At 47.1% G+C, this 26869-nt stretch overlaps 1 protein-coding gene across 3 annotated transcripts; it reads left to right on the top strand.

Moving 5' to 3' along the window:
* Positions 1–99: 99 nt before the first annotated feature.
* On the top strand, positions 100–26869 carry llgl2 (LLGL scribble cell polarity complex component 2). 3 transcript variants are annotated; one of them, XM_061231875.1, is made up of 26 exons: positions 100–381; positions 7352–7519; positions 8056–8153; positions 9314–9395; positions 10041–10156; positions 10914–11072; positions 12333–12495; positions 12603–12735; positions 13410–13464; positions 13773–13915; positions 14187–14398; positions 15918–15985; positions 16098–16251; positions 16502–16606; positions 16968–17260; positions 18397–18544; positions 18854–19001; positions 20050–20166; positions 20596–20762; positions 22657–22921; positions 23714–23873; positions 23956–23984; positions 24797–24844; positions 25266–25308; positions 25395–25456; positions 25669–26869. In XM_061231875.1, exons 2-26 carry the CDS (start codon positions 7445–7447, stop codon positions 25671–25673), a joined length of 3048 nt encoding a protein of 1015 aa, XP_061087859.1. In that variant the 5' UTR covers positions 100–381; positions 7352–7444; the 3' UTR covers positions 25674–26869. The 3 variants fall into 3 exon arrangements, with proteins under 3 accessions (XP_061087859.1, XP_061087858.1, XP_061087860.1); XM_061231874.1 differs by having other exon boundaries at positions 101–381; positions 7412–7519; XM_061231876.1 differs by lacking the exon at positions 24797–24844 and having other exon boundaries at positions 101–381; positions 7412–7519.

Genomic DNA, 26869 nt, shown 5'->3' with positions numbered 1-26869 from the left:
TGATATACCGGATTACTGTACTTTTTGTGACTGACATTGGTGAGAGCCGAAACTATACCTATGAATAATTAAGACCCCTCCCTTCAGTGGTAAACAACATAATCCAGGAAGCGGACTTTGGAGGAGGAGCCGGCCTGTGCGAGTCAGGTTGAGAACTCAACCCGGGCGAGGGCAGCAGGAAATATCGAGGCTGCCATTCAGGAGCGAAACGAAATAAAACGGGTAACGAGGATACAAGAGTGATAGCGAGTCACTCGCGTAAATGTTTTTTTAATTCCTGCAACAAGAAGGAAGCTGTGTATACGAGCGGAACGTAAAGAAAACTGAAACCGAGGGTGGAAACAAAAGTGGACAGCTGGGGCAACGGCCGCTGAGAGTCAGGTGAGTTTGTCGTTGGGCCCTCTGAGGAGTGGCGTCTCCACAGGTGAATGCTTACTAGGCATATAACTGAAGGAAGAGGAAGGCTTTATAGGTCTGAATCAACGCAGACGGTGTATATATGTGACTAGCGTGTTCGCTACGCCAACTGCTAGCTCATATTTTCTTGGATAACTAGCTAGTGTTGGCTAGCATAGCTCGCTTGAAAGCTGCAGTAGGCTGCTAGACTAACTAGCCACGTTACTTCGCTATCGAGATGGTAGCGAGTTAGCTAGCTAGAAACTCGTTTTGAAAAAGAGGGTGTTACGATAGCTAGCTAACTTGTAAGAAGATGCTGGTTCTGTGAATTAGTCGGCTGCTAGTATTCACTGACTGCATGCCAATGCATGGCAGTGTGATGAACGCCGAAATTAAATTAAGTTTTGGAATGAATAGCTGGCCACATTAGCTGATGCGCACCCGTTTCCATGTCAGCATAAAATGCTAACATTTAATATATTTGGATATCCAAATGGCTATCTAACCACTGTTAATTTGGCTAGCTATCTATCTGTGGCTAACGTTAACCTTATGACTAAACTCATTTTAACGTTAGCTAACTTAGCTCCTTCACCTTAATTCCTCCAGACAATGTAACTTGGCTAACAGTTAGGCTAGCTAAGTTAACTTGCGTGAAGGAAAGTTAACAGGCTACTGGATACATAGTGATAACTTTTGATAAGTGATGTTTTAATTAGTGGAACTAGTATAATTTTATGGATGTTACATTTTGAGACAATACTGTCGTCACCTTACTAGTTAACTGGTACGAATGAGGCGTGTCATTTAGCACAGGTATTTGGAATCAGCGGCCGCGTTAGGTTTCAGAATGGTGAGAGCCGAGTCGGGGATGGTGCGGTGGGGGGGGGGGGGGGGTGGGTGGCTGAGGTGTAAATATCTGCCTCACACCGGTTTGACCAGCTACTATTGTTCTGGACTAACATTAGATCAGTTTCGACTGCAGGCTCTTGTGGTGTGATGGTCGTATATACAGGGAAAGCCAAGGGCTATTGTCGAAGGAGCATTATTATGAAGTTGTATTAATTCAAATTCATCAAAGGACCGTGACGTAATTACTCGAAAAGCACTTAACTTTGATTTATCTCCTGCACACGCGGAGTCAGGTTGCTGCGGTAGTACTATTTCGTCATCCGTCGGGTTGGTAACTTATTGTCTGTCCCCAAACGAAAGCAGCCTTACTGCTTAGCCCTTGTTTAATTTATGAAGAATTGGATGTTATGAAAACAATGCGCAATGCAACTATTTGAAACTTCACAGGGGTCACTTTCCTTACCGGGATTTAAAAAATTCCAAGCGCCTTGTCAAGTGTGTTCTATTAGCTACCTTCATAATGAATGGGAATTAATTGCGAAGTAAGTAGATCTTACGAAGTATGACGATGATATAAAATGAAAGGTGGCGGTTGGACATTGTGTTTCTGGTTTTCTTCCTTCGTGCAGACGCACAGCTAACGTTACTTTAGAGTCTGAAAAATAACTAAAAGCCAGCCCTCACACAATTAGCATCTGCGCTGCTTAGTTTTCTCTGATTGCAGGAAGGGCGTGCGTTCGAGGAGTGACATCCTGTGAACCACACCCAATACACTGGCAAGATCTTATTTATTTATGTAGTATATTTGCAAGAAAGGGAAGTGACTGACTGCATAATTCAGTCTATCACTAACATTACACCAGTAAGCACTTCAGTGTGAGGACCGTTTTAATTTATTAACTATCTTTTGTGGCGTGCATTGTTGGTCGGCTGGTTAGCGAGTCAATTCCCTCACCACTTTTTTTGTATTCCATTTGTGGACCGCAATAGAAATTACCATGGTTTGTTCTCTGTTACCTGTATACTTGTACACTCTGTAATGCACATAAATCATTCCAGCCCAGCTCTGGTTTTTGGCTGAATATTTGGAAAATTGTAATGTTTCCCATGTCAATATAAGTTAGCTGTTAGCTGCACTACTCTACTCGAACTTGCATGTATTCAAGGAGTACTTGTATGATTGTCTTCATTTTCAGTTTCATGGTATAACTTTTTCATCTGTAAATATTACAAATAATTTTACTCATTGTTTTTTCAAGATTGCAAGTTCTTGAAGAAACTCCTATTCTCACTCATTTGTCTGAAGGAGTGAAACCATTTTTGTTTTCTGGAGCCTGAACAGTGTGACTCTTCTGTGTATTCTTGCCCTTTATTCAGGTAGGGAAAGCAGGGAGAGCTAAAAATAGAGCTGGGATCACAGTGCAGAAGGTGCCATGGCAGCCAATCAAATATCTTGCCTGTGTGGCCACACACAGTGATTTCAATATGGGCTGACAGTCAACTGCCCCACACACTGCCTACATAGTCTCCCCCACGTTTACCAATTGCCAGACAATGCCATTTTTTCCTAGTAATTGATTATTGATGTTGAGCTGAAATATTTACATTGGTGAATATTTAGTCTCATCGCTAAATTAGGCTTTGAACCGTGCTAGAAAAATCCAAATGTTTAGTGTGGCTGGAATAGGTTATGGCCGCACATCACATGCTCTTCAGCATTTCCATTTGAAAATGAGGGTTGACACTCGAGGCAGTATTTACCTCTTTCCTTGCGGCTGTCTTGCCTTTTACTCTGTCATAAGGAAAAATGATTGTTCAGAAGCTAATGCAAGTCAAGAAAACAACATTTTTGGATGCGCTCAAAACATGATATCGATTAAGAAGCTGTCAGTTAATGGTGTCAGTGAACTGAAGCAAACGAAAGTAGCAGTGTCACAAAAATGAGGTGTGAAGGTACTCAGGGCTGTGGTTTCAGGGTTTAGGCCTAACTGATCACGGGCTTAACTAGCCAGCCAAGTCTTCTCCCCATCAGTGTTGTGAGTGCAAAATTAGTGCAGTAGTCAGACAGGTTTTCTGTGTGGGACTAAATAAGAGTTTAACTACTTGCAGACTAACATCTCCAGAGTGCTAATACTTGCATGTTTTGTTAGTGTTACTTTTCAATAAGTTTATGTAAACATTTGGAGTTTCTGCTGTCATGCGTTGTCAACTAGCTACATGAAATCAATGATGTCAATCTGCAGGAGTCCCCCGGCTCATATTTTGGATATTTCAAATGCCGTGCATCTTTTGGATATCTTACCAAAATCTCCCCGCGTGGCTCTGTTTTTCAGAGGGAGGTCCTAAGGATTTCTAAAAGTTCTTTATTTGGTGTGATGGCTCCATGTCTGGACAAGCTTAAAAAAAAAAAAAAAAAAAAAAAAAAAACTTCTGTTCTCATGTTTGCTGTGCCACGATGCTATGCTGAGAATTTGATGACATCACGTTTGAGTGACAGAATGTGCGGAGCTGAGACTTAGCCTGAGTCTGAACTGAAGGGCCCCAGGTCTGAATTCTGGGTTTGATCAATACAGCTGTTGAACACTTGCTAAATGTGCTATAGCACTCCTTACAGACTTGTTTCACCGAGGTACCCGTATATTGTCTGCTATGAGAAAGTCTATTGACAATAGAAGGGAATGGATTGAATAGTATTGCTGTGTGTGCTTTGTGCTGGTCAACAGTCACTTTATTCCATGTGGTTTTTCTTCTGGAGGCGTTCTGAACTGTGACACCTGTGCGTTTTGAGAGGAAGTTATTGATTTCTGCAAATGACTCTTGCCCTCCAGTTAATGTGTGTCAGCCTAAATTACACAAACCACTAAAAATATAGTGAGCTTTTTGCCGACATGACACTATCAGTTTGTTGTGCTGGAGTTACTATGTGAACATTGCCTGTTTCAGTGTATCACGTTGTTTTCCAGTATAAATTTTAAAAGAAACTAAAAATATCACCCTGCCTTGAATGATCAATGCTTGTGAGGGGTGTGAGACAGCCCTTGTGGTTTCCTCCTTTTTTGGAGGAAGTTGGGCTGTGGACAATCATTGTGTGGAGTGTCTGACTTTTTTTAGAGCATACTTGACTAAATTATGCTTGAGAAAAGGGATACAACAGAAGCATGGGGCATGCGGGATCACATGATTATTTTCCACCAATAAAGGCCCATGAAATGAATACTACTACTACTTAGTGAACAGTTGACGGCAGAACATCTGAAAGTGTGACACGGGAAGTGAATTACGACTGTGGATGGTGCGGAGATGTATAAACTTCCTTCGAGATTTTAAAGGTTTGTGGATTTAATGTTCACATTGCTGTGTGTGTGTGTGTGTGTGTGTGTGTGTGTGTGTGTGTGTGTGTGTGTGTGTGTGTGTGTGTGTGTTATTTGTCCTGCCAGTCCTTAGATTTTCCATCTGGGGGTAGGCTAAATGCTGGTACCTCTGCCTGTCTGTCCCTTCAGGTGCTATTTTCTTCTTTACTCTACAAGCACATTTTCTGTTTGGGGAAAACAGTCTGTGAACAGAACCTGCATCGATTTTTGTGGAGCAAAGGTTTGGAAACGGTTGTTTTCCCACCTCTGCGTCATGTATGTGTGTTTTGTGTCTTTGGGGTGGGGGTTGATCAAACACTCAATTATAACATGAGACCATTAAAGGAAATGCTTCTACTCTGTTTGTAGGTAGCTTGTCCTCCACACCCCTGCCAGTGAGGGCCTGGGCTTGTGTAATCTCAGTGGGAATGTCTTACTCCACTGTCTGTTATAGCTCGCAGGGGGAAGAATGACTGTCCTTGGAACTGGCAGTGACGGAACATTCATGGCTCCAGTGACTAAATCAGGCAGTGGTAATACTGAGCAATACTAATATCAGAAATATGCGCTGGTCTAGTCATGGAGGATTGGGAAAGCTGGGACGGTCGCAGTGTGAGTAATACTGGAATCCGGATCACACAGACGCATGTGTGTACACCTACTGCTTTCTGAGACCGGTGCTGCCATCAGGCACCATGTGATCTACCACTGAGAATGAATGGACTCTAAAGCCCTTATTCCCCATGGATTATGACCAGCTGATCAAGACGTCGTATGTGTGTGGTCACATCACTCTGCTATGCCATTTCATAATGAAGGGTCTTGTGCTGAAAACTGAATCCACCTTTCACTCACGCCTTATAACCGACATCGGTTATAATCTCAAAAGGGAAAAACTATGCATTGTCTTAGTGTATGTGCATTTATTAGGGTTCTGTGAATCCACTGTAAATATAAAGCCTTTTTTTCCCTGTGGTTGAAGTTCACGTCATTCCATTCTGCTGATGTCTTGTCTGCAAATGGTGGAAAGACAGAATTGTACCTTTTGTCCAATTTATTTTCCAGAGCATATTTCACTGACCGTGAAGTTAAGACCGTTACTTTTTCCAGTAAGAAGTGTCCCTTCTGCAGAAAGAAGCTATGACTTCTATTAGATTGTGTGTCTTAGATTAGATGAAGTAAGAATATGCCAGACCTGTATCTGTGTCTTGGTGGAAGGATGTAAATGGTACTTCAAATGCATATCGGTTTTCAGTCCACAGCTAAAGAAGGGTACCTTCCATGGAACAAACCTGGACTGGCTCACTTTGCAGTGCCTATGCGCTTCACACAATGCTGCCTCCATCCCTGCTTTGGCTTGGCTTGGGCGCTGCCATCAAGTTTCATCATGAAGGAAAGGGAAAATGATAGTTAGGGCTTATATTTGTGGTGACAACATTATGCTAAGTGATATTATTATGTGGTATTACAGTTGCTATGTGTTTGTGCAAAACAAATGCCTGAGAAGTAGCAGCTCTGAATTAATGCGGTTTAATGCTTGAAGTAGTTGAGCAAAAATACATCCTGCAGGTCACTTGCTGAGATGTAATCGGATGTGACAGAAATATAACTTCCTTCCTAAATTTCACATGAACAGAAATAGGAGTTGGATAATGAAGTAGGATTTTTAGCCAATCCCCCCCCCCCCCTTTTCCTACCTTTTCAGGGTGAGTTGAGTTAGCCGAACGAGAGAGGGCGCAAATGGAAATTGGCAAAGGAGAAATTCCGCACAGATATTAGGAAGTATTTCTTCACACAGCAAGCGGTCAATGTGTGGAATAGCTTGCCGGTACATGCAGTGGAGGCAGAAACACTGGGGGGTTTCCAAGACCAGGCCTGATATGGTGATACCATTTAGCTTTTAAGCAAACTAGGGAGTAGGTACACTTAGGGGTAGGAAAAGCTAGCATTGCTGGGTTGAATGGCCTGTTCTAGGGGGTGGATGGGGATAGTGTTTATCACACAATTGATGGAGTGTACCTGCCTGTTGTGTGTATTTCTTGTCTTTGGATTTACCATTTCAGTTCTGTATTTTCTGTAAATACCCCAAATTCTCAAGTGCTGTTGCACTCTGTCAAAAAGTAATGGCCTAACAACCGCACTTGTGCACCGACAATGCCCTCAAACCCATTCAAGTGAAAGTAAAGATGAAAGCCCTTTCCATATGTACTCCACGGTATGTGAGGTTTTTTTTGAGGAAGTGGTCAGTGTGTTGAGACTAGGCTGATTGTACACGTACATGAAAGGCGGTTTTTAGCCTACTTCCCCCTGGAGCAGCCGTTGGTGCGACAGGTGTTTTCATCAGCTGCTGGAGGGGTGCAGCTCTGGCTGCTGGAACAGCAGAACAATGCTCTCTTCAGTCCAGCCCCGTGTGTCCTTCGACCTGCTCACGATGAGGAGTGGGGGGAGGGGAGGGCCAAGATAAAAGACCCAGTCCAGGAATTTCTGGTTGGGGGTTGGGGGGACTAATTCACTCAGTACGCACAAACCTGTGTTACATTGTTTCATTGCCTTTCCCCTTGTATTTTTAGCCCCCGTGCCGTTTCAGTGCAACCCCTGTGTGATGTAATGTGATTTCCATGCGTTTCAGCAGTACACCTGTGTGATGTAATGTGATTTCCATGCATTTCAGCAGCACACGTGTAATGTAATGTGATTTCCATGCGTTTCAGCAGTACATCTGTGTGATGTAATGTGACTTCCATGCGTTTCAGCAGCACACCTGTGAGGGTGCTTCCTGTGCCTGACGCTGTGATTCTCCCGGCCCTGGGCAGGTAGCAGAGCGGGAGCAGGCTCGCTGAGGGAGGATGAAGAGGTTTCGCCGGCACGGCCACGAGTCGCAGAGGGACAAGCTAAAACAGGAGCTCTACCAGTTCAACAAGGTCAGGCCGTCCTGCGTCTCATTCCCGTTCGCCCCTTTCCGCCTCACTGCCGGCATGCAGAGTCTGGCTTCATAGAGGCAGTCCCACAGACGCGGGCCTGGCGTACTGTGCGCACGCTCTGTGGAGCGGAGGTAGCCCGGGTGGGCACGGGGCCACGCCTGGCACAACTCTTTCCCGTCAATGTTTGTCGGCGGGGTTTATGATGTAGGTGTGTATTCAGAAACTTGTTGTGAAAACCCTGGGAAGACTGAGGTGACGTCGTGAGACTGTTTTGCTCTCCTTACGGAAAAATAAGAGCGGATAAGTGGTACTTAACACGGACATTTGCATGAACAAAGAGGAAATTGTTTATGTGGCGTGAATTTCAAACACGTTATTTAGAACTACATTTAAAACTGTTGATATAAATTTTCATGTGTCTTGCCTCACTTTTCAGAGGAAAATAAAAGGGGTTTCCCGTGCGATGTACTGCACTGTGTGTGTGTCTATAAGGGCTGATAGTCATTGTTACTGAAGCTGGGTTCTCGTGTGTGCAGACTGTGGAGCATGGATTCCCCCACCAGCCCAGTGCTCTGGGATACAGCCCCACCCTGCAGCTCCTGGCCATCGGCACTCGCTCAGGAGCCATCAAGCTGTATCCTTCACGCAGACCCCCCCAGCTGCCAGCCGGGATATACGTCCCTCTGTAGTGTTACGCTCTGCGTTTCTGCAGGGAGCACCACTTTCTGTCTGAATGGATGTGTGCGTCTGTGCGTCTCTGTCTCTGTCTGTGTGTGTGTCTGTGTGTGTGTCTGTGTGTGTGTCTGTGTGTGTGTCTGTGTGTGTGTGTGTGTCTGTGTCTGTGTGTCTCTGTCTGTGTGTCTGTGTCTGTGTGTCTCTGTCTGTGTGTCTCTGTCTGTGTGTCTGTCTGTGTGTCTGTGTGTCTGTGTGTCTGTGTGTGTGTGTGTGTGTGTGTGTGTTTTCCCAGGGTGTTTTGCAATTTCCCTCTGTGGTGGATACTGTGCAGATAATGTGGCAGAACCTGTCTGCATACCTGTTTCAGTGACCAAAAAAATCTTATCCTACAAATATTGTATCTTTCTCCATACACTCTTATGTGCATTGTTTATATAACCAACAAAGACACACTGACAGCACCATCTTGTATACTTGTGATTCTGCCTCTGTCGTATTTGAATATCTCTCTACTAGGTAAAATGTGAAGGAGTTGACCTTTCATTTTAGCAGAAGCTGAAAAGTACCCATATTTCAAACGTACAGTCCCTTAGTTCCATGCATGTCATTCTGTATCTTATTACCTGGTTTTTCCCAGCCTGGGAGACGGTGCAGATGACACACACGCACACACACGCGGTGTGTACACACGTTCTGCTGTGTCTTTGTGTTTGTGAGTGAGAGACAGTGAATGTGTGTGTATATGCGTGCCCCTATGAGAGTGTGTGTGAGAGAATACTGGTGCTCCTGTGTGTGCGTTTGGGAGCGTAGTGTGTGAGAGAATACTGGTGCTCCTGTGTGTGCGTTTGGGAGCATAGTGTGTGAGAGAATACTGGTGCTCCTGTGTGTGCGTTTGGGAGCGTAGTGTGTGAGAGAATACTGGTGCTCCTGTGTGTGCGTTTGGGAGCGTAGTGTGTGAGAGAATACTGGTGCTCCTGTGTGTGCGTTTGGGAGCGTAGTGTGTCAGAGAATACTGGTGCTCCTGTGTGTGCGTTTGGGAGCGTGGTGTGTGAGAGAATACTGGTGCTCCTGTGTGTGCGTTTGGGAGCTTGGTGTGAGTTTTCCTCAGCCTGCTGGCAGATACGGGTCTCCAGGAGTGGAGTTCATGGGACTCCACGACGAGAACGCCACAGTCACTCAGGTGCACTTCCTCCCCCACCAGGTGAGCTCAGCGCACTCTAACAGCATGCTCACACTAGCCCAGATTCCACCGCTGCTCTTATCTCTCCGCCATTATCTCCTGAAATAGCTCACCATTCATGAGACACAATCTCCCAGCACAGGCAAGCATCTCCCCAGCCTGTGCAATCTCCCAGAACATGTTTTTTTATCAGTCTCCAGATTTATTTTCCTGTTCAATTACCTAGTGAGGTAATGTTTGAGTTGTGTGGGGGATGGGGCTGTTCATGCTGTTCATTGATAAAATGGCCTGTAGCTACACCTGGAATGAATAGTGGATGTGCTATAGAAGGTTCCTGAAATCACCGGCTTTATCACTTTGGACGTCCCTGTCGGCTTGTAATTTATAAACATAATTAACTGGCTGTCAGCATCACCGGCAGAACGTTTTTCAATACAATGAATAATTAAAGAACCGAGGGTTTGTATGAATGGCAAACGCTTCCAGTCAGATGGGAAATGCCATGTGGACAGTCTAGCTGCACAAAAATAAGGTGCCTGTTGCTGGAAGGGAAAAGGCGTTGAAATTAGGCCTCTGGGAAGATGACCCATATGTGTTAAAGTTCGGTATGTTTAGTCTCTCTTCTATGTATGGCTTGGCTGATCTGTGTGTGTCTCCGTGTGGCAGGTGGAGCTGGTGACCCTGCTGGATGATAACAGTCTGCACATGTGGACGCTGCGCGCTCACCAGGGCGTGTCAGAGCTGCTGGAGATCGGCCGTTTCGCCCTGACCGGCCCGCCAGGGTGGGTCATTACCGCTAACTCACTGACACACACACGCGCGTATACACATACACCAGGGTGGGTCATTACCGCTAACTCACTGACACACACACACACACACACGCGCGTATACACATACACCAGGGTGGGTCATTACCGCTAACTCACTGACACACACGTATACACATACACCAGGGTGGGTCATTACCGCTAACTCACTGACACGCGCGTATACACATACACCAGGGTGGGTCATTACCGCTAACTCACTGACACACGCGCATATACACATACACCAGGGTGGGTCATTACCGCTAACTCACTGACACACACGCGCGTATACACATACACCAGGGTGGGTCATTACCGCTAACTCACTGACACGCGCGTATACACATACACCAGGGTGGGTCATTATCGCTTACTCACTGACACACACACGCGCGTATACACATACACCAGGGTGGGTGGGTCATTACCGCTAACTCACTGACACACACACACATATACACATACACCAGGGTGGGTCATTACCGCTAACTCACTGACACACAGACAGTACCTCACACACACGTGCGCACACAAACAGAAAGAAGACCAGTGCAGGGCTGCAGTACAGTCATACACTTTGCCCCAGACCACAGTCGGCAGGATGGCCATTGATGTTTGTACCCCTGCTTGTGCAGCACTATTGCTCTCGCATCATAAAAACCTCCTGATATCTCATCACATGGGGTCAAAGGGCATCCAGAGTGAATGTGAGTCTCTGTCCCTCCAGCGCCCCCCCCAGCGTGACGCGGGTAACTGCAGTGCTGGCGCACTCGTCCGGGGAACTGCTGCTCCTGGGCACAGAGGGAGGGCACGTGTTTGTGGTGGAGGTGCCCTGCTTCAGGGAGCTGGAGGAGAGGAACATCAGCGTGGAGGAGGTGCAGAGCAGGTGCGTGTGTCTGCCCGAGTCCCCACACACACGCACGCACACACACGCACGCAGGCCACAATGGATAAAAGCTGTGGTCACTCGATACAGAACGACACAATTAGCATCGGCTATTGAAATGACTGCTCCCCATCAATCAGTCAGTTCTGTTGGGCGCAGTTTAATGGCCTGCTATTGACCGGGCAGAAATTAGGGCCAAATCACTAATGTGACCTTCAGCATTGTAAGCTTCTCCATTAAATTTAATCGCAACAGCGATGATTAAAAACCGATGCACAATGCAGAAATAATGGCCCACGTTGCTCTTTAACTGTTATTCTCACTCCCACACTGCGGGGGCAAATGTTAATTAATATGTTAATGTTAATCCTAATTAAATGGATCACTCCCAGCGCTGATTTCCTGGCTTCGCTGGGCTAGAAATGTCAGATCCCTTTTTAGAAAAATGTGAACTTACAAAACGGGGAGCAACCATCAATTCAGCTCTAAGCATGTTTCCTGCTGCCCACGCAATACAAGCCAATACAAGCCTGGGGATACACTTACACCAGCAAAAAAGTAACTTTCGTTTAAGTTTTTTTAAATTGATTTATTATAGCTATATACACTGGCTTCAGTATTCAGACCCTGTCCCTTTGTCATTATTTGTTATTGATGGGTGGAAATGGCGATTTTATACATTTTAAATGTTAATTACAATAAAGTGTGTAAGACCTTTGCACACTGACTGGACTATTGCAATTCTCTGCTGGCTGGCCTTCCAGCATATGCCATCAGACCCCTACAACTGATCCATAATGCTGCAGCCCGTCTGGTATTCAATGAGTTTCTGACCTCTTTCAAACGAAGACTGAAGACTCATCTCTTCAGGCTGCACCTTTCCCTCCCTACCTCACCACCATGATTAGCCTTATATATGCCATAGACTATAATGGCACTTATATTGTTGTGTTTTGTATTAGTTGTTGTACTCGGGGGGTATTCTAGCTGCCAACCGTGGTATGCTAGTTTGTAAGCTGATGTATTCAAGTGTTCCAGTTGTATCTGTATGGTTACACTAGGACTCGGAATCGTACTGTCCTCTCAGGTCCTCTTCACACTTGTTCCTGTGTCTGATCTGCACTTCATTGTACATCGCTCTGGATAAGAGCGTCTGCTAAATTCCTTGTAATGTAATGTAATGAACGGTCTGAATTCTTTCTGAAGTGACTGTATATACGTACTTCTTTACGCCCCCTGTTGTGCGGTTCTCCTCTGCAGTGTTCCAGAAGAGTACATAGGCCGGCGGAGCCTGGAGAGCGTGGAGGCTCTGCAGGAGAACCCGCTGAACCCGCGGCAGGTTCTGCTGGGCTACAGCCGCGGCCTCATGGTGCTGTGGGACCTGGACGGGAAGTGCGCCACGCAGCACTTCCTCTGCACGCAGGTAGGCCCGGGCGTAGGTTCGGGTTGTGTGGGAGGAAGCCTACCCTTCGGGTAACGCGGGTAATGTCGCGGCCGTGATTAAACGCCGTGTCTCTGTGGCACTCGCAGCAGCTGGAGAGCGTGTGGTGGATGCCGGACGGAGGCCAGGTCATCAGCTCTCACAGCGACGGCAGCTTCTGCCACTGGACGGTGACCGGGGAGGGCTCGCAGCAAGAGCCCGACAAGCAGGAGACGCCCTACGGTGAGAGCCCTGCCCCTGCCCCTGCCCCTGCCCCTGCCCCTGCCCCTGCCCCTGCCCCTGCCCCTGCCCCTGCCCCTGCCCCTGCCCCTGCCCCTGCCCCTGCCCCTGCCCCTGCCCCTGCCCCTGCCCCTGCCCCTGGCCCTGGCCCTGGCCCTGGCCCTGGCCCTGGCCCTGGCCCTGGCCCTGGCCCTGGCCCTGCCCTCTATACCTTGTGAAACTTTACCCTCCCTATAGACCATGGATTCCCAAACCTCTCCTCTAGCACTATTAGCTGGATCCAGATATTTCATGCATTCTACCTCTAACACACCTGATATAGCCAATAAAGTGTTTCGTTCACTGCGTCAGCTGTGCTTGAGATGTAGCGCATCAAATACCTGGATCCAGCTGGTGACTGGGCCCTGGAAGGCTGGTGGTTCAACCCCTAGTGTAGCCACGATAAGATCTCTGCAGCTGTTGGGCCCTTGAGCAAGGCCCTTAACCCCACATTGCCCCCTGCTTCGTCAAATGAACTTGGGATAAAAACCGTGTCAGCCAAATAACTCATGAGAAGTTTGGGAACCCCTGCCATAGACAACGCTACCCTGCCCTGCCCCACCCCGGCTGCACACAGTGCCCAGTGGAGCACGACCGGAAGGACTGCTGACCGACCCCCTGCTCTTGTCTCCTTTCAGGCACCTTCCCCTGTAAGGCCATCTCTAAGATCGTACAGCTGCCCTCCACAGAAGGGTGAGTACGCGGGGGGCCGTGTCCTGGTGTGGGAGGCGTGCTGCGCGAGTGTCTGCCGTGTCGTTCACCCTCAGTGCTGCTGTGACTCATCAGGCTGTAATTATTAACTGCTCTTTGTGAGAGGTCCTTTCCTCTTCCCTACATCCTGCTCCTCATGCCCCCATTTAGACTCTTCCTCATTGCCTTCCGTCCGTTTCCTTTCCGTCGTTCGTCTCCTGCCTCTGTTCCGTGCTATTTATTTTCTCCCTCTTTCTCTCTCCCTCTTTCCTTCCCTCTCTCCCCCTCTCCCTCTCCCGCTGCCTGAGCAGGACCCCGTTCCTGCTGTTCAGCGGAGGCATGCCGCGGGCCAGCTACGGGGACAGACACTGCATCTCCATCATCAACGGCAAGACCCACGTGGCGCTGGACTTCACCTCCCGCATCATCGACTTCTTCGTCATCAGAGACGAAGGTGAGGGGGGAGCGCTGCCCTGGACTGCAGGAGACTATGAACCCAGCAGTGTCCCACACACACACACACACACACACACACACACACATGCGCACGCACACACACACACGCACACACACACACGCACACACATACACATACACATACACATACACATACACATACATACACACACGCACACACACACACACACTCCTGTACACACACGCACGCACGCACGCACGCACACTCACACTCACACTCACTCACCGACTCTCTCCGTCTCTGGCAGGAGTTCCGAAGGCGCTGGTGGTTCTGGTGGAGGAGGAGTTGGTGGTGGTGGACCTGCAGTCTGAAGGCTGGCCGGTGATCCAGACGCCCTACCTGGTCCCGCTGCACTGCTCTGCCATCACGTGCTCCCACCACGTCTCCTGCATCCCGCTCAAGCTGTGGGAGCGCGTGCTGGCAGCCGGGGCGCTGCAGAACACACACTACTCAGGGAAGGTGCGTGGAGACCGGAGACGCACGTCACAGACCATACGTAATGGATGAGGCTGGGTGTTAGTCACAGATGTTCCCGGGAGTCATGGATTCCATGATATTTTTGGCTGTTCTGTTGCTTTCCCTCGTTTCAGTGCTTTATGTGTTGTTGTTTTTTTTGTTCTGTTTAAGTTTTGAATGATAACTCAACCACAACATAGCCTCCAGTATGGTTTGTATAGGCCTACACACAGGAAAGTCCAGGGGTCAGAAAGTAAAAGTCCTGCCATGTGTTTCTTCTGCCCATTAACTCAGAGGCCAATCCCACCAAGTGCACTTTGTCAGCCATGAAACGCAAAGCGCACTAAATGTATGATTTTACAAACCCTACTCTGTAAAAAGCACTGGACGTGTCTTTTCTGCTATCCCTAGGCAACCACACCCCACTCCTGTGAATCGCTTTATGTTGGTGAACAATGTTCTTAACGATGTTCTCGCCATTAGCAAACCGATCTCGCAGGAAAGTTTGGTGTGTTACTCAAAATGGCGTCAACTACTGCAAACAATTTCTCCATTGTTTACAATGGAACCTAAAGACAATCAAACCCGCCTCTATTTCCGCGATTGGACACCCGGGAAAAGAATGACAGTGGTGTGGGATGCTTTTTTCTCAAAGGGAAACAAAATGGCTTCTTTTGCAGCTCGATGCACTCCTAAACGGCAAGGTGCCCGGGGCAGATAATCACAAGGTACCTTGTGCACAAAAGCAGCCTGGAAAACGCTTTAAACACATTCAAAACAAATATAATAAAGGCCCCCAGCCAATAAAGCTCATTTAGTGGGATTGGCCCCTAAGCCATCTGACTTCACCTACTAGTTCTACCTCCTGGCTGAAGAATGGTTCATGGTTAGGAAATCCAGGTGATTGCATATATATTGGGGAGGACTTTCTGAAACTGGATTTTCCACCTCTGCTTACGCATTGTAACAATATTGCCAGATAGCAGGAGAAACAATGAGACCATGTAAGCCTGTATAGACTGTGCTGGGGCCAAGTCTATAAATGAATAAGTGATAAGAATGCACCAACCTCTCAATGTATTTTACTTGTATGCTATTTCTTTCCAGCAACCGTCAACTTCCTTTGATTTTTTTTTTAATGTAATTTTTTATTTGTTTTACTTTTAGTACCCGATGGTGCTATGGTCGCACCATGTTATTTCAATCATTTCCAACTGCTGCACATGAGATCTATTTAACTTTTTAAAAAATATAATATTTAAGCTTTGATTTCTTACTTTATTCAGTATTCTGTGATTTTCAGTAACTTTGCTCTGACTGGCCAGTGACTAAAGCCAAAATGTTCTGTGACAAACACCCAGCCTTAGTTATGGCTGTTTAGAAAGCTCTGTAAGGGGTATATCTGGGGCTTTAGAAAGCTCTGTAAGGGGTATATCTGGGGCTTTAGAAAGCTCTGTAAGGGGTATATCTGGAGCTTTAGAAGGCCCTGTTTGAATCGTGTGGGCTGTGTTACTCCCTGCAGCCCTGGCCTGTTACTGGAGGGCAGAACCTGGCCCCAGACCCTCCTCAGAGAGACCTGCTGCTCACGGGGTGAGTGGGCGCCGTGCTCCGATCATTAGGGCTAATCCGCCACCATCTGTCCTCCTTCCCCCGCTAACCCCGCTAACGACGCTAACCCCGTGCCTGTGCCGCCCCTCCCCAGGCATGAGGACGGGACGGTGCGCTTCTGGGACGCCTCCGGCGTGTGTCTGCATCCCATGTACAAGCTCAGCACAGCGGGAGTCTTCCACACCGACGCTGACTTCAACGACAACATGAACCAGGGCGCCGAGGGGGACTGGCCCCCCTTCAGAAAGGTACAGCTAATCGCACTCACCCAGTGTGTCCTTTAACCCTCCCCCCTTCCCACTTCTCTGAAGGTAACCGCCATCCATGTCAGTTAGAACGATTTTTAAAATCATGTTTTTGTAGTTATGGTTATAGTCTTCGTTGTTGGTGTGAATGGGCCTCAATTCTGGCACATTTACATGAATGTTATTAATGTGCATTAACCATATGAAGTAAACAAAATAAATACAATTTCAAAAACGTGTCGCCCTTCATCAGGTGGGAAACTTCGACCCCTACAGCGACGATCCTCGCCTAGGCATCCAGAAGATCCACCTGTGCAAATACAGCGGCTACCTGGCAGTGGCTGGCACGGCAGGGCAGGTGTGTACTGAGGCAGCCTCTCCCCTCCACCGGGCCTTTCTGCGGTTAGGAAACGCCATTAACGGCCTGCAACCCGACGCCAAGCCATTAAAACTCCCCGCTAATGAAGCGCTCCCAATTAAAACGCCACCCTCGCCACTTTTTCCGAACGTGTGATTGTTTGGGGAAGTATCCTGTTTCTTTTCAGTCGCAGCCATTAAATAATTATGTGCACGAGAGACTAGACTGTGTTTCACAGATTTACCAGGCATTCATAGAGACCCGGCGCCGGGTGACATGAGAGCCGCTTTGTTTTCGAGCCCCCATGGCCGACCCGGAGCCCCAGAGGGCTCTCCCCCTCACAGTTTCCTCCTCTCATTAGATCCTGATGATGGAGCTGAACGACGAGCCGGCCGAGCAGGTGGTGGAGGCCTCTCTGGTGGACCTGCTGCAGGGCCAGGAGGGCTTCCGCTGGAAGGGCCACGCCCGGCTGGAGGTGCACGAGGACCCGGTCCTCTTCCCGCCCGGTTTCCAGCCCTTCTCCCTGGTGCAGTGCCAGCCCCCCGCTGGGGTCACGGCCCTCACCCTGCACTCCGAGTGGAAGCTGGTGGCCTTCGGAACCAGCCACGGCTTTGGTCTGTACGACTACTTGCAGAGGAGCCCCGTCCTGGTCCGGTGAGTCACTGAGGGCACGGCGGCCATCTTGGCTCTGTTCACAGTAGGGTTGCTTGTGTGTTGCAGTTTCACGGTAAGGCGTGGTATGTGACATTTGTACGTTGACATTTATTTAAATAAATATTCCATCTGTTAAACGACCATATAAGCCTATTTACTTTCTTCCTACTCGTAACAGGTTGCCTGTTCATAAGAGTTTTTTTCATGTGGTGCATTAAGTGTTCTCAAGCTATACCTTTATTTGCCATATTGTGATTTTTTAGGGGTATAAAATGGATTGGTCTATAACATGCAAATTTTTGCTACCATGTCTGCGGGGTTTTCTGTTATTTTTGTTAGCATTAAGCTAATCGCTAGTTTAAGAGCAATTAAGCTAGCTATATGCATTGTTAATTGCTTGTTTCCTTGTTACACCTGTTTGAAAGCTGTTGATGTGCTGCAGTTCGGTGCAATTCCCACAATCTAACAAGCTGATGAGCCCCATTTGCTTACAAATTATTTATTTTGTTGTTCTTCAAGTCTTTGCTACCCAGGGCTCTCAATACTTGTTTTTAACAGCAGCAAACAAGTGTAATGGGATTTAACTGATACTGAAACTGTAATTATCACAGCCATGTGTGTGCTGCCTGACAGGGGGGTTGTTATAATACATTTCTCTGTCAGTTTTCACCACCTGTTTGTGTGTTTTGTAAATGGCTGCATAATACTGTGATGCTGTAAAAGCGTGATATTTTCTGTGGAAATGTGTGTGCGTGCGTGCTAGTGTGTGTGTATGATGTGTCGGGCAGGTGTATTAGTGTGTGTATGATGTGTGGTGCAGGTGTATTAGTGTGTGTATGATGTGTGGAGCAGGTGTATTAGTGTGTGTATGATGTGTGGTGCAGGTGTATTAGTGTGTGTATGATGTGTGGAGCAGGTGTATTAGTGTGTGTATGATGTGTGGAGCAGGTGTATTAGTGTGTGTATGATGTGTGGTGCAGGTGTATTAGTGTGTGTATGATGTGTGGAGCAGGTGTATTGGTGTGTCTATGATGTGTGGAGCAGGTGTATTGGTGTGTGTATGATGTGTGGAGCAGGTGTATTAGTGTGTGTATGATGTGTGGAGCAGGTGTATTAGTGTGTATTCTGTGCTGCAGGTGCACGCTCAACCCCAGTGATCAGCTGGCCATGGAGGGCCCTCTGTCTCGGGTGAAGTCCATTAAGAAGTCCCTGCGCCAGTCCTTCCGCCGCATCCGCCGCAGCAGAGTATCTGTACGCAAGAACCGCGCCAACAACGCCGCCAAGGTCAGGAAAACACACCCTCTCTCCCTCTCTCTCTGTCTCTCTCTTCCTCTCTCCCTCACTTCCCCTCTCTCTCTCTCCCTCTCCCTCTTCCTCTCTCTCCCTCACTTCCATTCTCTCTCTCTCTCTCTCCCTCACTTCCTCTCTCTCTCTCTCTCTCTCTCTCTCTCTCTCTCTCTCTCTCCATTCTGTGTCTCTGCCCTGCGCCACTTTCTAACCCATGTATTCCCCAGCTGCGCCTTGCTCTCTTCCCCCTGCAGTCACGTTGGACACTAGTCTTTTGCTAACCCCGTGTCCTGCTCCTCCGTGCAGCTGCAGGAGGCGAACGCGCGGCTGGATGCGGAGCTGCAGGAGATGGAGCTGGCCCCGGTCCAGAGGAAGATCGAGGCGCGCTCCTCGGACGACTCCTTCACGGGCCTGGTCCGCACGCTCTACTTCGCCGACTCCTTCCTCAGCGACGGCAAGTGCCCGCATTAAACCGGCTCTCCTGCAGATCTATGGGCTTCAGTGGCTCCTCTCAGAGTACATAAAAGAGTCTGCTCTGTGTTTTGAAGTAGCTTCATACCGGAGCTCTGAAATGAATTGTGCAACTTGTAGCTTAATTTGGTCTCCCAGGCCCCATTCCTAAAATGAATGTGGGCCGCAATATTAAACGCACTGCACTAAATCAAGTGAGAGGGGAGGGGAGTCTTATGTGCTGTTAGTCCAGGTGCTTTGCCAGGGCTTGCTCCTGGAAATTAATGTGCGCTAACTTGGGGGAAAAAACTATTTAGAGGCACATCTACTCATTGCGATGCATTAGTGTGCTCATATATTTTCCACTTTTGTACTTGGGGAAAAATGTTAGTGTCGAGCCCAGTTTCCTGCTTCTTAAACAATTCACAGTTTCTTATAGCAATAGTTTTTCTTTTTTGCTACTGTATCTATTGATGTTATTTCTCTGAAGTGCCCTTTGAAAAAATGTTCCCGTTGATGCATTTGCGAGTATAATTTAATAATGTCCAAGGCTGATTCTGACCTACTGTATAAAAGGACCTTTCTACAGCATCTCTTCTTGGACCCTTTTCAGAACGCGATGTACAAGTCTATGAAATAAATATTATTTTGCACATGCGGTATCCATCGTGGTCTGCCATATAAGGCAGATTTTTTTCTGGAATTCTGCCATCAGACATTGGAATGTTTTGCTGAAAACAGTACAGTGATATGGACATAAAACAGCACTTAATGTCTGAATCGTACTGGGTTATTCCATTTGCTCTGTTCCTTCTGAAGGAGCTAATAATGAATATCAACAGGAAGCACACCCAATGTGAATAGTCCATTTTGTGTCCTTTTTATTTGAATTGCCTTGTGCTATCTTTGAAACTGATCTGCCCTCTTTGTCACATCTTTCTTGTTAAAGAGGTTCTGTCTCAATGGGACACTTTTGGTAAAATAAAGGTTAACGTTAAATAGAAAAAACAAAATTGTGCTCACTCCTGTTCTCCCTCCCTGCTCTCCTCCAGCCACCCACAGCACCCCTTCGCTTTGGGCGGGCACCAACGGGGGCAGCGTCTTCGCTTACATCCTGCGCCTTCCCACCGTGGAGCACAGAACCGAGGACCCAGTCACAGCCCACCCCGGTGAGCCCGTCCAGAGATCACTTCATAACGCACAGGTCACTTCACCAGAGAGAGCCCAGAAGATGCCCACACCCTGTATTTTTGCTCCCCTAGGTTTATTCCTACAATGTTTCCACCAGCGAGGTCTTTGCAACCTTGCCAGAATGAATCTATCGGAGCACAAATTCAGGGTGCAGACATCTTTGTTCGCTCTGACAGCATATTTTGTCTTGCACCTGTACCCTACTTGGGTTTGGATGTGCACAACAGCTTTTTTTTCTTTTATTATCATAATACACGCTGATCTTGTGGGCCTTGTTTCAATCCATTCCTCTCCTCTCACTTTCCTGATCGTAATACATGTTGATCTGACGGGCCTCGTTTTAATCCGTTCCTCGTTCTCTCTCTCTCTCTCCTCTCCCTCCCTGCACGTGCGTGTGGCCCTCACAGCGAAGGAGATCCAGCTGATGCACAGGGCCCCGGTGGTGGGCCTGGTGGTGCTGGACGGGCGCGGGGCCCCGCTGCCCGAGCCTCTGGAGGTGGCCCACGACCTCTCCCGCAGCCCCGACATGCAGGGCTCACACCACCTGCTGGTCATCTCCGAGGAGCAGTTCAAGGTCAGTCCGCTGGGTGAAACCCACAGCCATGCAAGCACAAAAACAGCCAAGAACGCAGGCCTGAAGTGGATGGTGGTTTCTGCTCAATTCTTTGAATCGAAATTTTTATTTATTTTTTATTGCAAGCTTCTATGCGATTAATTTTTTCATATTGAAAATCACACGTGTTTCAGCCATCTTCCTCAGGGTGTAGTGGTGTGAGTTTAGCAGATCCTTATATCGCAAGTCTCCTTCTGTGTCTGAGAAATCTGAAGCTCTCCCATCTCTGGAACATAGACTGAAGTAAAGAAAGTTCCAGGTTTTACTCTGTTATCAGCTAACTCCACAAACTCCCCCCTGATTTTCTAACTGATGAAAAAGTTTTCTGTGTAGGAAAAGTGTAACTTTATTTTGAAGAAGTAATTTAAACTGGTATAACATTCAGGAATATGAATCACTGGCTTGACAGCCTGACAGCACAAACAACTTTGGAGTTTGCAGTTGAAATGTATGTTTCTGCTTTAGATGAAAAACCCTCTAATCTTCTATGCAAGTCTTCAAAAACATCTCTAAATATCTAAAATGTCCTTCATCACACACAAAGCCCATCTGCGGCAGTACAAAAATACACACATCAAACCATACTCACAAATCAAAATAATTCAGAAAGTGAGCCAGCTTCTTTAGGGAACTGTGGGGGACTATTATGGGACTATACACTGTGATCCACAGTCTTCTATGATCTAATACCCTTGAAACGGATTCATATGGAATGGGAAAATATGTAATGGAAATAAGCCTTTGCAACAAATAATTTTAGGAAGATGATAGCCCTGCTTTGGATGATAGAATGATAGATCTTTCCTTTAGCTAGGAAAGTGCAATGTATCAGAATGTATTTGTCATAGCCCATATTTAGAAGTAAATTGTCAAAGCTCTGAACAAAGTATTTCACCCTGAAAAACCCTGGATCGTCAGGATTCTCTCCCTTATCGTGACAGTAATATGACATGAGTCAGCCCTGTTTTGGTGCACCGTTCCCCCGTTCCCCCGTTCCATTGTAAGATGTGATGCGGCCTGCTGTCTTCATTTCATGTACAGAATTTGCCGCTGTTTTTGCTGTACAGACAGAGCACGTATTACAGTAATGTAATTATCTACTGTATTTCAGCTTGAGGCATGCTGAGCACTGCGTTTAAAGCGCTGGCTGGTTCAGTGCCTGTAACACTGCCGCCTGCTTGTTCTGTGTTGGCGGTATGGGGTTGAGAGTGAGCAGTGTTAGTGTGATGGAAGTGTTGTTGTTGAGGGGGTACGTGGCTGGGCCTGTCCGTGGCTCCTGTGCTCTTCACAGTCCAGTGGCTGAAATGCTGTTGAACATCATCTGTAAACATTCCCAGCGAGAGAGCTGCTGGAGATGATACTGCACTGCAGAAAGTGTCTGTCTTAACCAGCATTTTACTTAATTTACTTAAAGACTTAATGTATTTTTGTAAGTGAAATTGTTTTATCCCATCGGACATCTTGAAATGAGTCAGTCTTACCTTTAACAATATTTTTGTCTTATTTAATGAAAAAGTAAACTAAATAATCTATTCTCAATAGAAGACTGAAATACTTTGGTTGTGCAGTGCATGCACTTCTCTCTGTTTCCTCTACCAAACTGAGTGCCAAACCATGTATCTGGCCCTAACACCAGCATTTCTACCTGTTGTCTTAAAAAACCCTGCATTTCAATGCTTTCATTTGCAGTGGAGCACACGTAATCCTGAACTTGAGCGGTCAGTTTTCAGTCTGTCCGTGACAGCGCAGTGTGTGCCCCTGCAGGTCTGTACTGTGTCTAATAGAGCCGTAGGGGCGTTGTGATGCAGTGTTAGGGCGGCCTCGGTAGACCCGGCTCACGCTGCTGTGTCTGCAGCTATTCACGCTGCCCAAGGTGAGCGCCAAGATGAAGCTGAAGCTGACGGCCACGGAGGGCTCGCGCGTGCGCCGCGTGGGCGTGGCCTGGTTCGGCAGCAGCCGCGTGGACGAGTACGGCGAGAGCGGCCTGGTGGTGCTGACCAATCAGGGAGACCTGCTGGTGGTGTCGCTGCCCGGGGTGAAGATGCAGGTGCAGCACCCCTGCATCCGCCGAGAGGACGTCAGCGGGATCGCGTCCTGCGTGTTCACCAAGCACGGACAAGGTAACCTCACACGCACACGCACTCGCACTCGCACTCGCACACGCACTCGCACACGCACTCGCACTCGCACTCGCACTCGCACTCGCACTCGCACACGCTCTCACACAGGCACACTCTCTCTCTCTCACACACACACACTCACACACTCATACACACACTCGCATACACACACACACACACACTCTCACACAGGTACACTCTCACACACGCACACTCACACAGACACAGTCAGCGGCATTGCCTCCTGCATCTTCACCAAGCACAGACAAGGTAACCACACACACACACACACTTGCACGCACGCACACAGACACTCTCACACAGACACAGTCAGCGGCATTGCCTCCTGCGTCTTCACCAAGCACAGACAAGGTAACCGCACACACACTCACACATCCATGGAAAGACAAACGCGTGGGACAAGAAACCACACGCAGAGGCTCGTATGCACCTTGCGCTGACCCATGGCAGAATGCAGAAGCGTTTGACAGCATAGGTGTGTGTGTGTTTGTGTGTAGATCTCTAATCTCTGTTTAACCTCACCCATCAGAAGCATTTCAAGCATGCTTCTAGACACTCAAATTCAAATGAGCTTTTTTGGCATGACATGTATAGATGCATATTGCCAAAACATGCAATGAGCATGGAATGAACGGAATACAAGTGTGTGTGTGTGTGTGTGTGTGTGTGTGAGAGTATGTGCGTGTGTGTCTGGAATGTGTGCATGCTAGCTGGTGTAACATAACTTTATGAATAAGGTGTGCAGTGCTCACTGGCCTGTCCCCCTGGCAGGGTTCTACCTGATCTCCCCGTCCGAGTTTGAGCGCTTCTCCCTGTCCGCCCGCTGGCTGGTGGAGCCCAAGTGCTTGGTGGAGGTACCCCCTCCCCTCTCCGCCTCCGCCCGGGCCCCCCTGCCCAGGTCCCAGCCCGACGGGGCCCCCACGGAACACAGGTCAGTGCTCTGGTCTCCCCCCGGCAGGTCTTACTGAATGATCAGAACCGGATCTCATCTGAACTGTCTCTTTGCTTTCCAGTGATCACAGGAGTGTCGGTGACGCTGTTGGTGAGACTCCTTTTAATACCCATTACTACAAGTAAACAGGATGTGTGCACTAAAAACATGCTTGCATGTGTTAATTTGAAGAGAGGACCCCAGCAAGAATCTCATTTCAGTTACCCTGTACAATAGCCAAAATCCTTTCTCTCATGCTGCTGGTGAGACCTGGTACCACGGTATCCCTGCATCATCTGCAATTTAACCGTAGGTAGTTTATAGATCAATAGCCCATTGATAATAGATGAAACTTTTGTCCTAGAATGGCTCGATTTGCTATGAAGAATAAATTCTTCTAGGGTGGACATTGAGTAATTGCAGTACAGTAATTGCAGTAAAATCGTTAGTTATCGGTCTGAACGATATTAAAGTTCTATCAAGCATTAAGTTATTTCACAAGCAAATTAGAAGTAATTAATATGCCTATCAGATATTAAAGGATTTATTGCACAAATTGAAGCAGTGTATTTAGTTTTCAGAGTGATGGGTGTGTTTATGGGTAATTTTACATTTGGATTGTAATCTTGAGCGCTTAAGCACCGGGCACACTTCCCTCTCCTGATTTGGACGTGTACTTTCATTAGTTCTGCCGATTTAGATTAGTTTTTATATTGTTAAAACCTCCCACTACATAGCACCTGGGAAAGATTTGGGGCGATTATTCAGTCTTGTGATTTGAGAGAAAGGATCCGTAGGTGAGAAAGCACATAACGTTCTGGACTTCAGGACGTTAGGACTTTTGCTGGGGTGCTCTCTTCAGCAGTCGTATCTGAGGCTTTTGGCAGCCCTGCTGGTTTCACTGACCTGTGTGTGCATTTCAGAGAGCTCTGCCAGACGAGTAATGGAGCATGCTTTGCTGAATGATGAGCGTGAGTTCAGAACAGACCAACATCATCCATCTTAACTCTGCCTGGAGTCTAGATGTTTCTTAGTGCAATTATGCAGAGGTTATTCTTTCATATAGCATGAAACATAAATGTTACATGGTGACATATGACTGCAGTCATTCTCAGTTGTAGTGAGAAACTTGCACTACCATTTTAGTTTGCTTTTTCCATTATTAACCATGTGATACCATTCATGCCATACCGTAAACCCAGTCCCTGCACGCAGTGACAAGCTACAGTGGCTTTCTAACAGCTCAGACCGTTTGTGTATGTCTGCAAAATGTCCATCATCTACAACCGTGAAATTTCAGAGAAATTTTCTGTTTGTATTTCCTGTTTGTTTATTCATTTTAAAGAGATAAATGGTAAAATAAATCTCAATCAAGGCTATTTTCTCTCCCAGAGGTGCTTCAGGAGATCCAGAAATCACTAGAAGGAGATCAGATGTGAGTAGATATTGTTGGGGGGACTTTCCTGGCGTTTTTTATCAGTTCTCCCGTGGTTCTGACTGACGGGGCCGCATTTCTTTCAGGACCTACCTGGAGAATAATATGAAGGGCTTGTCAACAGGAGGGATGGTGATGAGCAACGGAGGTGAGAGTCCAGTATGGTCTGCCGCTAGCGCCATTATCCAGCGCTAAACCCAATGAAGGCTAATGCTACTGCTAATGCTACTGATAAAGCTACTGCTAAATGCCACTGCTAATGCTACTGCTAGTACTACTCATAATGCTACTGCTACTGCGTGTTTGTGTGATCCACCATCTGTAATTACAAAGTGCTCTCTGTCCACTGCCGCCTCACAGAATGAGCCGTCCTGTGCGGTGCCTGAAAGACCCCGGAGTCCTCCAGAAATGCCAACAACACTATCATTAGCACCACTACTGAGCCCTGACCTGCTCCAGGAAGGGCCCTCACTGACTCATTGCTACTGTACTGGGAGGAGGGGGAGAGGGGCGACCGTCTGTGCCTCTGCCTACCGCTGTACCTCTGCCTGCCTTCCCCATCCACCCTGCTGTATGCCCGCCCGCGACCATCCACCCTCCGCCCCCGATCCCAACCAGCAGGGGCCAGTTTGCACATCACCAACCCGCCGCCCTGTCTTCCATTTTTACAGACAGGGAAAAGGGGGCATTGAGGAATGTTCTTATTGTTTTCTAAAGGGGAGCACCTACTTCAGTGATTATTTTAAATTTTTTTTTTTTTTTTTTTTCGTTTTGTTTTTTTGTTTTTATTCTCCAACACGTTTAATTTCACCTGTGTTGAAGACTCGTCCTATTGATCTTAAATGCCAAATCCAAGACTGCTGGCTTAACAAGGGAAAAGAAGATGATGCAGGGACGTATTTCCACATACAACAGATCAACGCTGAAAAAAGAACCGTAACGTGTACGTGTGAAGAAAAACAGGGTTGAATATGAAGCGGTATTAGAAACGGATTTCAAAATGTAAACAAAAGATAAACTACTTTCAAACCACTCGTGTAAAAAAACTGTGGGCAGTATTCCTAGAGCATTAGCCTTCCATTCCATAGAACCTTTACTGTCCTTGCAAAGGCACCTGTGGCTCAATAGTGCAGTCAATAGATCCTAAGTCTTTGAGGTACTTTTCTACTGCTGCGTAGCACATTTTTTTATTTACTTTTTATGGGAACAACTTTCTACTGGGTTTTTTTATTTTTAATTAATTTTTTTAATGTAAACCATGGACAATGTAATTTAGGAATGTAATTTTTAAATATTGTAGTCAAATGTTTAATATATATGTATATTAAAATTGGACCTGTTTCTATGGACGGATAATTTTAAGGGGGGTTGGCTGCTATATTCTAATGACAAGGAAATATTTTGGTACTGTTTCTCGAAATGCTGGGTATTTTTTAGCATTTTTTTTGTTTTCGTTTAGATTATATTTTTGTAGCGAATCATTGAGTATGAGAACCCTAATTGTGACTTGTAACTTCACACTACAGTACATCCTGCTGCAAGAGTAAACCTTTTCACAAAA

Source organism: Conger conger, chromosome 2, assembly GCF_963514075.1.
Source record: "Conger conger chromosome 2, fConCon1.1, whole genome shotgun sequence".
Classification (NCBI taxonomy): Eukaryota; Metazoa; Chordata; class Actinopteri; order Anguilliformes; family Congridae; genus Conger; species Conger conger.
This window is presented reverse-complemented; position numbering and strand designations above follow the sequence as displayed.